Below are 17,533 nucleotides of genomic sequence, written 5' to 3'. Positions count from 1 at the left end.
TCTGCTAGTATACTTCAGAGTAAATTCCTAGAAGTACTACTGCTGAATAAAAAGATGTGTGAATTTAATTTCAGCAAATAAGAACACACTGTCCTCCAAAGCGACCATAGCAAATTAAACCCACAGAATTACACTGTTGCATGAGGGGTATATTTAGAACTCCTTATTTAAATGGTAAGCTACTTTAAAGATGAAAACAAATGCCAGGCGTGGTGGCTCACACCTGTAATCCCAGCACTTTGGGAGGCTGAGGTGGGCGGATCACTTAAGGTCAGGAGTTTGAGACCAGCCTGGCCAACATGGTGAAACCCTGTCTCTACTAAAAATACAAAAATTAGCTGGGCGTGGTGGCAGGTGCCGGTAATTCCAGGTACTTGGGAGGCTGAGACAGGAGAGTCACTTGAATCCGGGAGGCAGGGGTTGCAGTGAGCCAAGATCGCACCACTGCACTCCAGACTGGGCGACAGAGCAAGACTCTGTCTCAGTAAAACAATAAATAAATAAAAGATGGAAACACTTTATGCTTTATTAGATATTCTCCATAAGATCTAACACATTGCTTTGCAAGTAGTAAATAGGTATTTCATAAAAGTTTTTTGAAGGATAATTAATATGCCAGGATATAAAAAGGGTTTAATTCAGGAGGGGGAAAACGATAAATGCTTTAAGCAGTACATTTTTAAAAATCCATAAGTTAACCCAATTAACCAGAGCCCATAAATAGAAGAGGGAAAGACAGATTTTCTTGCGGGGGGAGGGGCAAGGAGCGTAGGAGATGCTGAGTTGTGAGAAGAGCATTTACACACATAAAACCCCACCATGCAAGGGTCTACTTTAGTGTCTATATAGTAATGAAATTGACTCTATGATTTCTTTGATGCCCTCTATATCTAAGGAAACAAAATGTGTAGCATATTGCTTTTAAAATTAGATTGACTATAAATTAATCTGGTTTCAAAAATTGTGGAAGAATGCCACTTGAATTCTACTAATTCATTAGCAAATTGTATTTGCAAATCCCAGCTCGGAAGTAAATCAATCTCTTAAACAAAGAAACACAAAGAAGTGACCAAAAAAAAAAGAAAGTTCAGATTGAACTCTCAAGCCTGTGTATAATCAGGACTCCAGAGTATGGGGCAGAAGTCACCCGGGGGTCCGAATGTCCCCCTCAGTGGAGCTCCCCCACCCCACCCAGAGCCCCTGGGAAAACCTGTTAAAAGCAGGCATTCTTCACCTTGAGGCTCTCGCCTTGAAGGAAAGTCTAAAAATGACAAGCCCAGTCGTGGAATGAGGAATATCCCACACACTGCCACTCCTCGTTCCAAAATTAGACTTTGTCATAGACACTGATCTCAAAGGTGGCAAAAATAGCTATAGCCGCTCTAGGGAGTGCCTGAGCTGTCCTGAAGTTTTGCTGCAGCTTCTCCAGCAAGGCAGCTGGCAGCTGGTGCAAGACAGTCCTCGCCTCCCCGCCTCATTCACAGTTAGTTCTGCACTTCATACTCCAGGCCCACCCTTCCTTCTCCCAGCACCCCCTTTAGAGTGAATAATAACAATGCATTGAATTTTTAAAGTGGAAATGTAGAGGAGAAATAATAAGGTGGCAAGACTGCTCTCTAAAGCCAAAACTACACAAATAAATGAGATTTCATTTAACAGTGATTTTTCATATATATGTAAAATTTATTGAAACAAGGTCTTGCTCTGCTGCCCAGGCTGGAGGGCAGTAGCACTGTCATGGCTCACTGCAGCCTGGATCTCCTGGATTCAAACCATCCTCCTGCCTCTGCCTTCCCAGGAGCTAGAACTACAGGCATGCGCCATCATGCTAGGTTAATTTTTAAATATTTTCTAGAGATGGGGTCTCCCTATGTTTCCCAGGTTGGTCTCTAACTCCTGGCCTCAGACAATCCTCCTGCCTGGGCCTCTCAAAGTGCTACGATTATAGGCATGAGTCACTGTGCTCAACCCTAACAGTGATTTTTTTAAAAGATATATTACAAATTGATAGACGTTTCTGAAAGGTGCTCTGTCTATCAAGGTCATTTGAAAATGCTAAGACCAGCCGGGTGTGGTGACTCACAGCTGTGGTCCCAGCACTTTGGGAGGCTGAGGCGGGCACATCACGAGCTCAGGAGTTTGAGACCAGCCTGGCCAACATAGTGAAACACCGTCTCTACTAAAAATACAAAAAATTAGCCAGGCGTGGTGGCAGGTGCCTATAATCCCAGCTACTTGGGTGGCTGAGGCAGGAGAATGGCTTGAACCCGGAGGCAGAGGATACAGTGAGCCAAGATTGTGCCATTGTACTTCAGCCTGGGTTATAGAGTGAGAGCCTGTCTCAAAAAAAAAAAAAAAAAAAAAAGGAAAATGCTAAGACCATGCTGAGTGGAGACATAAGAGGTTTAAAACCCTTCGAAGGAGTGAGACATCATGGCCAGAGGTAGAGTTTTGGAACCAGATAAAACCATCCTGCATTCCTGGCTTCAGGAGTAATTAGCTGTATAGCTGCAGACAAATGACTTCACCATGCTGAACATCTCTTTTCTCATCTACATCATAGGACAGTGATTCCTTCCAGGTCAGGGATCATGAATATTCTCTGCCATTGTAAGCCCTGTAGGAGCATGGGCCTCAAGTGTCTACTTGCCACTGTATCCTGCCACACAAAACAGAACATAGTAGGTTCTCAATAAACATGTTTAAATGGTCAAATGAATGAGAGTGAACAAATGAATCTACCTCACAGAGTTATTGTGGTTATTAGAGAAAACGCAAGTAAAGATGTAGGAGGCCTGAAAAATAACAGTGGCTGTTATTACTAAAGAGTTGGGCATATCGTAGATGTTCAATAAACACATAGTGTTATTAGCAAATGCCATAAAGTAGGAAAAATATTTAAAAGTGAAAAATCAAACCACTAAGTAAATATTATTCCAGAAATTTTCATGGTGCAGGGGACAGACACTGAGGTGGCCCCATGATCTCCTCCTCCTGGTGGACATATCCTTGTGCAGTGCCCTTCCTTTGCATGTACAGGGCTTATGACTTGCTTTTAGTCAACAGACTGGCTGGGTGCAGTGGCTCATACCTGTAATCTCAGCACTTTGAGAGGCAGAGGAAAAAGGTTTGCTTAAACCCAGAATTTGAGACCAGCCTGAGCAACATCATAGGGAGACCTCATGTCTACAAAAAAATAAATAATAAATAAAAGGAGCCAGGCATGGTGATGCATGCCAGTAGTCCTACATACTCAGGAGGCTGAGGTACAAGGAGGTCAAGGCTGCAGTGAGCTGTGATCTCGCCACTGCAGTTCAGTCTGGGTAACAGAGCAAGACTCTGTCTCCAAAAAAAAAAAAAAAAAGAAAAACATATTGATAGAGTATGACAGAGTGAGAAGATGAATAAAATAATCCTTCCATGATTGGGATACATAGGATTGTGGCCTCTTGCTACCTATGATGAAGTATGTGGCCGTGCTGGCAAGGTTCATGTGGCCAGGAGCTGAGAATGGCCTCTGTCCAACAGCCAGCAAGAAATTGTAGCCCTCCGTCCCACAACCGCAAGTAGCTAAATTCCACCAATAACCACGTGAGCTTGAAAGTGGATCCTTCCCCACTTTTACCTCGAGATGAGACTGCAGCCCCAACAGAAACCTGCATTACAGGCTTGTGAAAAACTTAAGAGGAAGGCCCAGTATGCTATGCCAAAACTCCTGACTCAGAGAAACTGTGAAATAATAAATGGATGTTGTTTTAAAGGTGCATAGTTTGTGGTACTTTGTTACATGGCAATAGAAAATTAATTTATGTAGTAATATAGACATCAATTAGCCACAACATCAGCAGCGAGATCCTAGAGAAAGACGTGTGAGGCCAGACACTACTGGACGTGTCTAAGCATTGCCATGTCAGGATGCAAGATCAGCACTGCCAGAGCTTTGCACTTTTCAAGAAAATATAAAAATCAGAGATTCATGTGTAAGCTCTTAATTTTTAAATGTTGGTCACTAATTTGGAGTTTTCAAAATAACAGTGAGTTAATCTCATGCAGGGTAAATAAGACATGTCTAAGGGCTTGATTCAAAGACACAGTATAAGGCGGGGGTTATGCCAGCACACCTGTTCCAAATTTGAGCCCCACTACTTTCTAAGCTGGTGGTTTGGGGTCTTCAATGCAAGAGTTTTCATGAGGTTTAGAAATTACACAAAACGTCCTTAAAATATTATCTGTTACAGAGAAGATATATAACACATTCTTGTTTTGTTACTGTTCTCATATTAGTTTTCTATGGCTGTCGAAACCAATTACCACCAATTGGTGGCATAAAACCACACAAATTTATTGTCTTACAGTTCTAGTGGCCAGAAGTCCCAAATCAGTCTCACTTGACTGTAGTCAAGGCATCAACAGGGCTGGTTCCTTCTGGACGTTCTAGGGGAGAACCTGTTTTTATGCCTTTTTGTTTTGTTTTGTTTTGTTTTGAGATGGAGTCTCACTCTGTCACCAGGCTGGAGTGCAGTGGTGCAATCTTGGCTCACTGCAACTTCTACCTCCCAGGTTCAAGCAATTCTCCTGCCTGAGCCTCCCGAATAGCTGGACTACAGGCACACGCCACCACGCCCAGCTAATTTTTGTATTTTTAGTAGAGATAGGGTTTCACTCTGTTGGCCAGGCTGGTCTCGATCTCTCGACCTCATGATCCACCTGCCTCGGCCTCCCAAAGTGTTGGGATAACAGGCGTGAGACACCGTGCCAGGCTGTTTTTACGCGTTTTCTAACTTCTCAAGGCCACAAACATCTTTTGGCTCACAGTCCCTTCTTCCACCTTCAAAGCCAGCTGCGTGGCATTTTAAAATCTCCCTCTCCACCCCTTCTCTCTCTCTGTCTCTCTGCTTCCACCATTGCCTTGCCCTCTGTTTGACTCCTCTTGTTTCCCTCTTCTGAAGACACTTGTGATTATATTCGACCCACCTGGATAGACCAGGATACTGTCACCATCTCAGGATCCTTAACTCGATCACACCTGCAAAGTCCCTTTTGCCTTGTAAGGTAACATTCACAGACTGCATAGACTTGAATGTGGACATATTTGGGGAGCCATTATTCAGCCTCCTACAACTGTTACTATTATTATCTGACCCACAGGCCCCTTCTTTATGAGTTTTGGGATTGAGGGTCATAAGGGTGACTCTGATCAATTCACTCCAGGACGTAATTTCTGCCTGATATGGGCCCCACATTGCAGTATTCTGTCTGTAGACACACTCGGGAATTTTACAACAGGGACAGTTAGCAGTGAGTTAGGTCTTCCTAATCGTGAGGCTAAGGCCAGATATGAGTTTTGCCATCTTTCTCCAGTTATGATCTTGGCCATCTCATAGAAGCAAGTCAGCAGTCATATAAAAGCAATTCCTAGTAGGGAATGCAGCCAGGTCTATGTGGATCCACTCTCAATAACCAGAAAAGGCAAAACAATAACCTAGGCAGGGTGACCCAGTAATGTTGCCTTCATTTGCTTTATTTTAGCATGGTATCCCCTAATCAGAGATTGATTACAGTACATTGATTTAAGTTTTCACAATCCCTCGTTTAACTCCTTAAGATTCAGATCCCACATTGAAGCTTACTCATTTCCATCTATAACAGGATGCCGTGGCTTTAAAAATCACATTTATTTTATAGAACCCATTAAGCACACAGCAAATTAAGAGCAGGTGACATTATTTTCTAGTTAAATTTGCAAAGGGATAATCCAAACGATTTACTCATATTCCTGATTAATTTTTAGCGGAAATAATGAGGTTGTAAATGGAAAAACATGTGCGTGAGCAGGCGGAACCCGCCTTTCAAGTACAAAACAATTTATGCTAATTGATGGCTCTACGAACAAGACAATCTTAGACAAACTTCTTGAGGTGCCTAAAGGGAGCTGATGGAATAGCCACACAACCCTAATGCAATGACATGTCGCCCTGTAAGTTTTAAGTGACCTGAATTCAACTTCACAGCTCACTCTCGCTCTCTCTCGCATTCCCCTCCCTCTGTCTCTCTCCATCCATCCACTGATGTCTCTTTATTGAAATATCCAGAATTCCTAAGTACGTGGGAAAATAAATACCAACATTGTATTAGTTCAAAAAGAAAGTCTTCCTGGAAGGCTACTTGGAAAGAAAAGCAAATCCTTAAAAGCATTCTGAGACTTTGATTCAGCAATCAAGTTTTAAGAATTTATCTTAAACAGATAGTCACTGATGCATACAGATTGAACATCAAGCTGACGCACAGGTTTTTTGTTGTTGTTATATATTCATATATATATAAAACCTCATATATAAATATATATAACCATATATATAAATAAATATATATATAACCATATACATATGTGTATATATATTAGAGATAGGGTCTCCCTTTGTCACCCAGGCAGGAGTGCAGTGGCAGGAACCTAGCTCACTGCTGCCTTGAATTCCTGGGTCCAAAGGATCCTCCTGCCTCAGTCTCCTGAGTAGCTGGGAGTACAGGTGCAAGCCACTGTACCTGGCTAGTTTCTAAATTTTTTATAGAGACCAAAACTTACCATTTTTCCCAGGCTGGTCTCAAACTTCTGGTCTCAAGTGATCCTCCTTGCCTAGGCCTCCTAAAATATTGGGATTACAGGTGTGAGCCACTGTGCTCAACCTTGATGCATAGTTTTATAAATCTATGAAATATCCATATAATAAGACCATAAAATATGATGTTGAAGATGATATTTAATGAGACAATATGTATTATTTTCTTGCAAAAAGCTAGCACAAGCAATGTATTCAATATAATTGTATTTCCTACATCCACCTAGTTAAAATACTGGAAAGCTACACATTCCAAAGTGAGTAACAGGTGTATTCTTGTGTGGCAGGCAGAGGGATGACTTACTATGTTCTTTTTATTCTGCTGTGTTGTCTACAATGTTTCAATAATGTGTAGATTCCTTTTGAAATAAGAAAATAATAAATATAATTATTTCTTAGAGTTTCTTATAGTAGTTTCTAATTCTCTAAAATCTATTAAATTATATCATTCCCCATTCCTTCTCAATCTAATTTTACATTTGCTCTACTTAGACATTTAGAGAGAAAGAGAGAGAGATGGCGAGAGATGGAGAGAGATGGCGAGAGAGAGAGAGAGAGGACTTTAAGATAAATACTATTACTGCTCCCATTTTACAAAGGATAAAACTGGAGCTCAGGGATATCAAGAACTTTGTTCTCCTCCACAAAGCTGGAATGTTTCAGAACTGGTGTTGGAACTAAGTCTGGCTTCGTGGGTCATGATCTTGAACACAGTATGATGGTACTGAAATTTATCTCTTGTTTTATCTATGTCTACCCCTAAATTAGTTATATTAGTCACAGTTTTCCAGAAACAGAGTAAGTACGATATATACACCAAGATCTGCAGTCTTAAGGCCTGAAAGCCAATGCTGATGATTTCTGGTCTGGATTTGAAGGCCAAAGGAGACCAATGTCGCAACTCAAGACCACAAAGAGAGCTAATTCTCTCTTACCCTCCCTTTTGTTCTATTCTGGCCTCCATCAGATTAGATGAGACCCACTCACATAGCAGAGGGCAATTTGCTTTACTCAATCTATCAATTCAAATGCTACTGTCATTCAGAAACACCTTCAGAGACACACTCAAAAGAAAGTTTAACCAAATATCCAGGCACCCTGTGTCCCAGTCAAGTTGACATATGAAAACCACCATCAAAACCCCTTAATTCATTCCATGCCTCCTCCTCAGCATGCCCACCTCCGCCACCTCTGAGATCATACACAAGTCTTCAAGCCTGGTTTCTCACAAATGCTTATGTCAGCAGTGGTTCACGGGGGCACTTGCTCTTTTCCAACAATAAGCTCTGTCCTGTGGCCCAAATCCAGCCTCCTGACTGTTTCTGAATGACCCATATGCAAATAAATAAATAAATAAATAAAGTACACTTATTAATGGTTGAGAGAAAATGAAAAGAAGAGTAATATTTCATGACATGTGAAAATTATATGAAATTTGTATTTCAATGTCCATTAAGTTTGTTTTGAGACATGGCTATGCTCATTTGATTATATCTTTCCCATAGCTGCAGTTGTGCTACAATGGCAGTTAAGTACTTGCAGGCCATATTGGTCCACAAAGCATAAAACATTTACAGGAAGCTTTGCTGACCCCTGCTCTAAAATCCTGGAGTGCTGCCTATAGACGTCATTTGGAAATAACCCGAGGCTGTGTTGGAACAGATCACGTTACTGGCATGCTTTGCCCCTCCACTCTTTAAATCCAAACACCCCACATGTTTCAATCGTAAAGTTTCAAACTACCCAAATCTTACCATGCCAACCCAATTCCTCTTTGTTTTGTATATTTCCTTCCAGATGTGAAGCTCTATGTATGTGTTTGCAGCCACAATGCATGATGTGCATTATTTAACTGTTGTGCATTCATTTATGATTTATGATTTCATGAATTTACTCTCCTTAAAGAATAAACTCATGAACATAATTCTTTTTTTCTTTTTTGAGGCAGGGTCTCGCTCTGTCACTCAGGCTTAAGTGCAGTGGCACAAACTCGGCTCACTGTAGCCTTTACCTCCTGGGCTCAAGTGATCCTCCTACCTCAGCCTCTTGAGTAGCCGGAACTACAGTCATATACCATCGTGGCTGGCTAATTTTTGTATTTTTATCAAGACAGGGTCTCCCCATGTTGTCCAGGCTGGTCTCAAACTTCTGGGATCAAGCGATCAGTCTGCCTCAGCCTCTTAAAGCTCTGGGATTACAAGAGTCAGCCACCGCGCCTGGCCTCATGAACATAATTCTTTATGTAATCCAAGTCCCTAGCACAATGTAAAGCAAAGAGTAAATGTTCTGAGGGCATGTTTATGTATGCTGTGTGTTTGGGCATCTTTATATACCAATGACTATAAGACACGGCACATGCATGACTGTGGGTAGCAGTTCACCCACAGACAGGTTCTCTTTGACCCACCCGCAGTGTTGGAGTCTTACTAGAATTAATTTCCAACAGTTACCAACTGGCAGGTATTACACACAGACTCAAATCTTTGGCTTCCCTTGAAAAATCAAGTGATCTACCCACATGGGTATCACAATCTCATGTTCTCACGTCAACAGTTGTCTGGTCTTGGGCTTTTGACATTTCACTCCAGTTTCCCTCAGCCCTCTTCTTTCATTTACATTTTTCTCTCTGGCCTCTGTTGACATTTGAAATAACTTCTGATATAGCAAGACATATCTCCATAGGTAGATGATCCACATGGTTGTGTCTACAGATGTCTATACACATGCAAATTAATTTTACACACCCTTGCGATTGAGTTGCAAAGTAGATAATGGGGATGCATGGTTAAGGGGTTACCCACGGCCTACATCAGGCATTCCGGAATGGCATTTAATCCAAGTGATACACTATTGAGAAGAGGAATCAATCATCTGCTCAAATAATGCTGACCATATTTTCCAGCACAAAAACGAGCCAATTGCTTTCTGCAGTGATAGGCACTGGGACACGAGCAAGAAATTCCAAACATACCATTGAGTTTTTCACGCTCTGTAGCAAGCGCTCGTGCTGCTCGGCTATGGCCAAGGCAGCAGAGTGGACTTTCTGATAGATGGCCTCCCCGTCTCGGGTCTGAAAGATAAACAGCCCTTCACCAGTCTCACACATCCTGTGAAAAAAAAAAAAAAAAATAGCTTCTGAAAATCCAGCGCCTAGAAGTTCAATGCACTAAAATCCTGGAATACTCCACTAGGCTGTGCCCGTTTATTATTTTTTATGAGATTAAGATTCTTGTTCACATTTGCTAAACAAAGTTAACTAGAATCGAAATGTTCAAAGTGTTCAATTAATTGTAATTAACAAGGGCAGGGGACCAAGGGACTCCAGGCTAACCTGTGCTGAATACTTTCTATCACAAAGTAAAAGAGAAATTTAATAAAAAAGCTGTTTCTTGATTTTCAGTATAATAAACACTTCACCTTCCCTATCTTTCACCTTACCACCCTCAAAGAGAAATACCTGTGCAAGCACATTCCTTTGTGCAGCCTGTGAATAGCTCCTCATCAGAAACTGCCAGTGCAGAGGAGAGGAAGATTCTATATCTCTTAGCTTCTGTTCTCACTTTCCCTACAGACCATGGCTTTAAGGATTCTTTCCTTCCTAAAATCCTAGATTAAATATTACTCCAGCTTTCATTCAACGGGATGGATCAAATGCCGTTAATTTTTTTTGCCATGAGTATGACTCTGCTGAACTAATATTTGGAACATTAGAAAAGTTCTTCACGGAAAGCTGTATGGTTTTGATAATTAACATCAAGCATTAAAAAGAAGGGTATCTGTACCTCAGATGGTAAAGGTAAACAAAGAGAAATAAATTTCATTAATAAAGGAAGACTGGTACACACAATTAGGCAAGAAACAAATAAATGTTTTTTACTTAAATACATTTTAGTATATATGTGTGTGTATATATATGCCATACACATATTTTAGCGTGTGTGTGTATATATATAAAACTACACTAAAATATATTTAATTATTATAAATATTTTTAAAGAACTTGGACAAAATCATACACAGGGATATTAAAAGAAGCTCTGAATTTGATACATCCATATGCCAACAGTAAACTAAGAGGTTGTTTTGTTTGCTTGCTTGTTTTTAAAGGCCCGATTATTCTAAGACACAATGCCACTCCTTCCATTTCAGAATTTCTTGCTGAAAAACTGAACGGTAGCTTCAGTGCCTGAATTTTGCTCCCATCTAAAGAACTGTTTAGCACAACATAGAAACAAAGCAAATTTTCAGCCTAAACCACTGTTATTTTTTTTTAGTCTAGCCCAGTCTATGCAATTAATGCAATAAAACGAGGAAGAGGTATCTAATGTTTTGCAGTTGGTCCAGTACTGCAGTCAAATGACAGCTTTCTATATATAAGGCATGGCCTAAGTAATGGGCCAAAACCCATTAAATTTGAATTAAATTTCATGAATTTTATGAATATGAGCCATGTATGAAGAAACAGAGGGAGTTTGGGTGCGGTGGCTCACACCTGTAATCCCAGCACTTTGGGAGGCCAAGGTAGGCAGATGATCTGAGGTCAGAAGTTCAAGACCAGCCTGGCCAACATGGTGAAACTCCATCTCTACTAAAAAATACAAAAATTAGCCAGGCATGGTGCAGGAGGCACCGGTAATCCCAGCTATTCCGGAGGCTGAGGCAGGGAGAATAGCTTGAACCTGGGAGGTGGAGGTTGCAGGGAGCTGAGATCATGCCACTGCACTCCAGCCTGGGTGATAGACAGAGGCACCATCCCCCTTCACCCGCCACTAAAAGAAAAAAAAGAAGAAGAAACAGAGGGAAAAAAATGATGGCTCTTTCAATAAGCTAATCTAAAGAACTAGCTCATGAGGTTGATCATGTGATTTTAATTATTAAGTCATTTTAATCCAAAGAAGATCTGAAACTGAAATTCAAGGCATTTTCAATAAAGTCTCATTTCTTCCCTGAAGACATCTCAAAATACTTAAACCCTTTCTGCTACCTTGTCCTTATTTAAGCCATCATACAAACTTGACTCTATTGCTTGGCATCCAATTCTGTAAGGTTTTGTTTTTCATACATCTTTTTTCCATCAAACACGGAAATATTAATTTGTTAAGAGAAGGAAGTAATCCTAATCAGTTCTTTCAGAGGAAAAAGTGGCCACTGGTTTCCCCTGGGGCAGAGGTCACTGTATATTTATTTACTTCCTTAAATGCCAACCTTGGTTCCAGAAGTAATGAAAGTACCTGTTACTCAGAAACACTTGTAGTGTGACAGATTAATACCAAACCTTGCAGCTATGTTTCTCCAGCTTGGACAATCTAGTTGCTTTCAAAGTCTTTGTTAACTGCAACGCACCGTAGGAAATAAAGTTTAGATTTTTAGCCAGTATACCTATCAATCTATCATCAATCTATAACATGCTATTATTTTCTATTCTATCTTATTTTTAATACTAGTGGTGGAATGCTTAATCTATATCATAACCCATTCATTTTACTCTTGGAAAATCACTCTTACCCAATGCCCACGTGTTTTTTGTTTGTTTGTTTGTTTAGATGGAGTCTTGCTCTGTCGCCCAGGCTGTAATGCAGTGGTGCAATCTTGGCTCACTGCAACCTCCGCTTCCCAGGTTCAAGCAATTCTTCTGCCTCAGCCTCCTGAGTAGCTGGGATTACAGGCATGTGCCACCATGCCCAGCTAATTTTTGTGTTTTTAGTAGAGATGGGGTTTCACCATTTTGGCCAGGCTGGTCTCCAACTCCTGAGCTCGTGATCTGCCCGCGTCTGCCTCCCAAAGTGCTGGGATTACAGGCGTGAGTCACCGCACCCGGCCCCCAATGCCCACTTTTAAGAAATGTAATAAATCTACAACCTTCCTTTAATGACATTTAAATCGCTAAAATAATATTGTTATCAAAAACAAATGAAACCAAAACAACTATAGTACCAAACATTCTTCTTTAATGTACATAGACTTCCCTCTCCTCCACCTGAAGATCTGGAACACACACACACACACACACACACACACCACTTACCACTAACAGAAAAGAACAGGAGACACAACCTCAAATTCCATTAGAGTTCAGGCAGAGAACATGAATGCTCAAACCCACTATGACCAAGGGTACAGGGAGCACAGCTAGCCGAGAGCACAGGTCCCGTCTAAGCATAGGAGCCAGAAGTCAGCCCTAGTCAGGTGTCTACGTGGGGGAATGGGGAAATACGCGTCCAAGGTACTCATAGTTTCTGATAGTTTAAGAGAAGCAAGACTTCTTGACTTTTATGTGAAGACACCTGAATTTTATATGTCAGCAACTTGTTTCATTTTCTTTCTAAGTTGTGAGAGTCAAAAGGCCTTAATCAACCAGATCTGGCCAAGAAATCACCACTGTGCAGTAAAGACACAAAATGCATTAAGAGCTCTAAATAGAACAGAAATGAGGTCTTTGGTGTAAATTGTTAGGGCTTTTGCTCCTATTGCTTGAAGGCATGTGTCCTTCATTGGACAACCTGACCCACGAAGATGCTAATGACCACAAACTGACCTTCAGATGCTCTTCCATCGGGTCTCTGCTATACTCTACCCACAAGTCCTTTTATCGTATCTACCCCTCCTACTTGATGTGTTTGGAACTGTTTCATAAGCAGCTTTATAACACTTTAAAATGTTACTACATGCCTCCATCAAAACCACATGATGGGCTAACTCCCCAGGGCAGTGAGAAGAAAATAAACAAACCAAAAAAGGGAAGTGAAAAGAAAGGTACATCAAATAGGCTAATGGTCTTACATAACCTCATACAGCCATGTCTGCTTCTCGTCTCCAGAGAAAATTCAACACAGAACAAAGATGTTCTAATGGGTTTACCCTTTAGCAGAATAGCAAAGCCACCTGCTTTGACTTCTGATGCTCCTGATTCCTCCTTTCTCTTTACCCATTGATTTTTACCCTGGATGCTCTTCCTGTATCCAAAGTAGTCCCAAGTGACCCGACACTCCTTACATTAACGGAAACCAGTGGATTGGAAACCCAGAGAAGGTTAAAAAATAAGTTTAAGTTAGGTCTTTCTAATTTCCTCTATGAAGATAAGCATTCAAATATAATAATATTGCTGCCATACAGATGCAGGTATAGTTTTGAGTTTCCCAATAATTGCCTAAATGAAATGCCTGTCACTCCAAATCATGGATTATTCCATTATTCAAAAGTCCAGAGGGAACCAATAGCTCAGAAAATGTTGGGAACCATTCATTCTTCCACATACCAAATACATGTCAAGGCAACATAATAGAATGCAGGAGTTTGACCAGGGTTCACCTGGCTGACCTGGCATCTCACCAGCTTTGTGACCTACCACCAGCTATCTAACCTGTCTAAATCTGCATTTTCATATGTAAACAAACGTAATGCTAAGAACTCTCACCTGGACTTACTGCAAGTATTAAATAGAATATGTAGAGTACACAATTATATCTTCGACTAAAGAGAGCTTCTATTACTCTACCAGAATGTGAACTCCCTGTAGACAGGGATTTTATTGTGATATATTCACAGCTTTTCCACTAATGCCTAGAGCATGGCTGGGTTTACATTTGGTGCTCAATAAATAACTGTAGAATGAATTGTGAAGCAGAAGGCAGTGCTAGGAAAGGCATAGCTGGGAACCTGACCTAGGATTCCTTGAGCAACTTTTACTGACACTGAGAATTCATTGAGTTACCCTGGGGAGGGGAGTGGTTTGAGAAAGAAGGCAGGAAAAGCAGTCTTGACAGACAGAACTGCACATATAAAGCTTTTAGGTGGGACACAGGTAAGTGAAGCCAACACGTTGGGGAGATGGTGGGAAGAGGGGCAGCCTGTGGGGCTGAGCCTAGTGGACAGAGCACAAGTGTGCATGTCCTGGGACTGTGGTCCCGGGTACTGTGAAGATTCAAGACCCAGACACTATGGTTCATACACACGGACTGCCCAACTTCAGAAACTCTGTTCTCTCCTTTTGCCCAAAACATTGCACATTAACATATCTTATTAGAAAAATACTAATGGGGCTGAAATTATGAAAACTAAAATAAATTATCTCATGGTAGACAGAATGAATAAGTAAACATTTGAAATCAGTAAGCCAACTAGTTTCATATTTTCTTGCTTCCAAGATGTATGCTGTGCACATGGCTCTCTCTCTCTCTCTCTGTTTCTGTGTGTGTGTGCGTGTGTGTGTGTGTGTGTGTGTGTTTAGAATATATGGACATTGCCAAAAGCAGAACACATTTTGACCTCAACGTGTGTGTGTGTGTGTGCGTGTGCATGTGTGTGTGTGTATGTGTATATATATATATATAGAGAGAGAGAGAGAGAGTCTTGCTCTGTTGCCCAGACTGGAATGCAGTGGCACCATCTCGGCACACTGCAACCTTTCTGCCTTCTGGGTTCAAGAAATTCTCTGCCTCAGCCTCCTAAGTAGCTGGGATTACAGGTGCCTGCCACCACGCCTGGGTAATTGTTATACTTTTAGTCGAGACAGAGTTCCACCATCTTGGCCAGGCTGGTCTCGAACTTACCTTGGGTGATCCACCCTCCTCAGCCTCCCAAAGTGCTGGGATTACAGGCATGAGCCACCACGCCCAGCCAACATGTACATTTAAGGTAGGCTTTTCTTTTTCTCCACCCCTGCCAAGGCAGCTATTAAATCAATGTTGTATTTTACATTTACAATTACGTTATAATTGAAAGAATAAGGTACTCGTTACACCTACCAGAGACAAAGCATAACAGCCGTTGTGAAGGATGTAAACATAAGCTTTTTCTTTGAGGAGCTGAGAACTAATTTGGAGAGACAAGATCTACATATGCAAAACGTTTGAGAATAATATCATGGTTGCATGAGCCATACTGATGCAGTAATTAAAAAAGGAAATGTACAGTTGAGAAGAGGGGTGGGTGTCAGCGTTGGGAAAATGAAAATCTGGTATTCAAAAACCTGAGAAAAACAGATCTGAAGCACCTGACAGAGAGGGATATAAAATTAAAAGGGGAAAAAAAGCACAATGTTTACTTTTGTCTGTGAAAGTGAGGCAAACTGAAAATACAGTTTGAAGCTGGGTGCAGTGGCTCACGCCTGTAATCCCAGCACTTTGGGAGGTCAAGGAGGGTGGATCACGAGGTCAGGAGATTGAGACCATCCTGGCTAACATGGTGAAACCCCGTCTCTACTAAAAATACAAAAAAAAAAAAAAATAGCTGGGCGTGGTGGCGGGCACCTGTAGTCCCAGCTACTCGGGAGGCTAAGGAAGGAGAATGGCGTGAACTCAGGAATGCGGAGTTTGCAGTGAGCCGAGATCACGCCACTGCACTCATGTCTGGGCAAGAGAGCAAGACTCCGCCTCAAAAAAAAAAAAAAAAAAAAAACAGGTTGAACAAGCGGAGTACAATCCCCTCCCTCCATCCCTGGGGCTATACCAAGGCCAACAACACTATGACAAGAAAACATACTTGCACAGACATGAGATGAAGAAGCAAGAGGCTTAGCCATGTAGGCTCTAAGAGCTTCATTTTGAGGAATAAATTCAGGAGGAATTTCGAAGGAGCTTGTAATATGGACTTGATCTCAGCTCTACTAAAGTCAGCAACACTGACGTCGTCCAATCATGCTTTGCTATTAGGGCTGTCCTGGGCGTTGTAGGATATTGAGCAGCATCCCTGGCCTCTACTCACTAGATGCCAGTGGTACCCCACAGTTTGACAACCAAAAGTGTCTCCAGACATTGACAAATATCCCCAGTTGAAAATCATTGAAATAGACTAAAATAAGGACAAGGGACAACCCAAGTAATGAGTAGGTGGTAAGAGGTTTTTTATACAGGGCAGCGTCTGAGTTTAGGGAATTGTTGCTTCAGTACAGACTGAGATGACATGGACATTCTGCGGTTGACTATCTTTGTTGTCTTTCCTGTTCCAATCACTGACATTGCTGCCTGGTTGATCTCAGCTTAAGACAAAGCAGCAGTCTATTCTCCTAGTGCCCCGTGTGTGTGCTCACTGGAGATAAGGGCAATCTGGCCCACTTGCTGCTGCAATAGTTTTCCTAGCCCTTTCTATGACTGGTCGGGTGAGAAATGGGAATTGATGTAAGATATTACATCATGTATCACTTGCCACTCAGGCTTCTGAGCATGGGACAGTTGTCGACATCCATCATTCATATACAACTTTTATGATGGTTGTCAAATCTTTGTGCCACTATGTGATTCGTTTTTAATCAACTTGCTTCATTTTCCTTAAATGAATAAATTTTTGTAAGTTGGAATCATCACATCAATATCAAATCAGTATCCCCTGTTGTAAGTTGAAAGCAGACTTAAAAACTACATTAAAAGGCTGGGCGTGGTGGCTCACACCTGTAATTCCAGCACTCTGGGAGGCCGAGGCCCGTGGATCACAAGGTCAGGAGTTCAAGACTGCCTGGCCAAGATGGTGAAACCCTGTCTCTACTAAAAATACAAAAATTAGCCAGGCGTGGCGGCGTGTGCCTATAATCCTAGCTACTTGGGAGGCTGAGGCAAGGAATTGCTTGAACCCAGGAGGTGGAGGTTGCAGTGAGCCGAGATCATGCCACTGCACTCCAGCCTAGGCAATACAGCAAGACTCCATCTCAAAAAAAAAAATACATATTTAAATAAAAAATTGTTATAAAACTCTGCTACATCCTCTTGCTGTCAAAGATCTGAGCTAGAAGTTTGCTCACTTCTTAGTAACACAAGTATATTAGAAAGTTTTACAGATGTATGTCAAGCATGCAGCATCCAACTAAATGGTTTCTCCATTATTCAACCAAAAGGATCAAAAACTAAACAGAAAAGAAAATGACCTTATCACTGTGAGACTCACATTTATTTAACATCACCTGTACTGCCCAAATTCATGCCACA

General features: G+C 41.4%; 1 protein-coding gene across 2 annotated transcripts in view; it reads right to left on the bottom strand.

Annotated features, from left to right (window-relative positions):
* Positions 1 to 17,533, bottom strand: part of DOK5 (docking protein 5) — a 172,959-nt gene that overhangs the window by 31,080 nt on the left and 124,346 nt on the right. For both annotated transcript variants that reach the window (XM_015148745.3, NM_001260578.1), the window contains 1 exon segment: positions 9,589 to 9,724. In XM_015148745.3, coding sequence (XP_015004231.1) covers positions 9,589 to 9,724 — 136 coding nt within the window.

Source organism: Macaca mulatta, chromosome 10 (genome assembly GCF_049350105.2).
Source record: "Macaca mulatta isolate MMU2019108-1 chromosome 10, T2T-MMU8v2.0, whole genome shotgun sequence".
Lineage (NCBI taxonomy): Eukaryota > Metazoa > Chordata > Mammalia > Primates > Cercopithecidae > Macaca > Macaca mulatta.
Note: the sequence above shows the minus strand (reverse complement) of the source record. Positions and strands in the feature narration are given on the sequence as shown.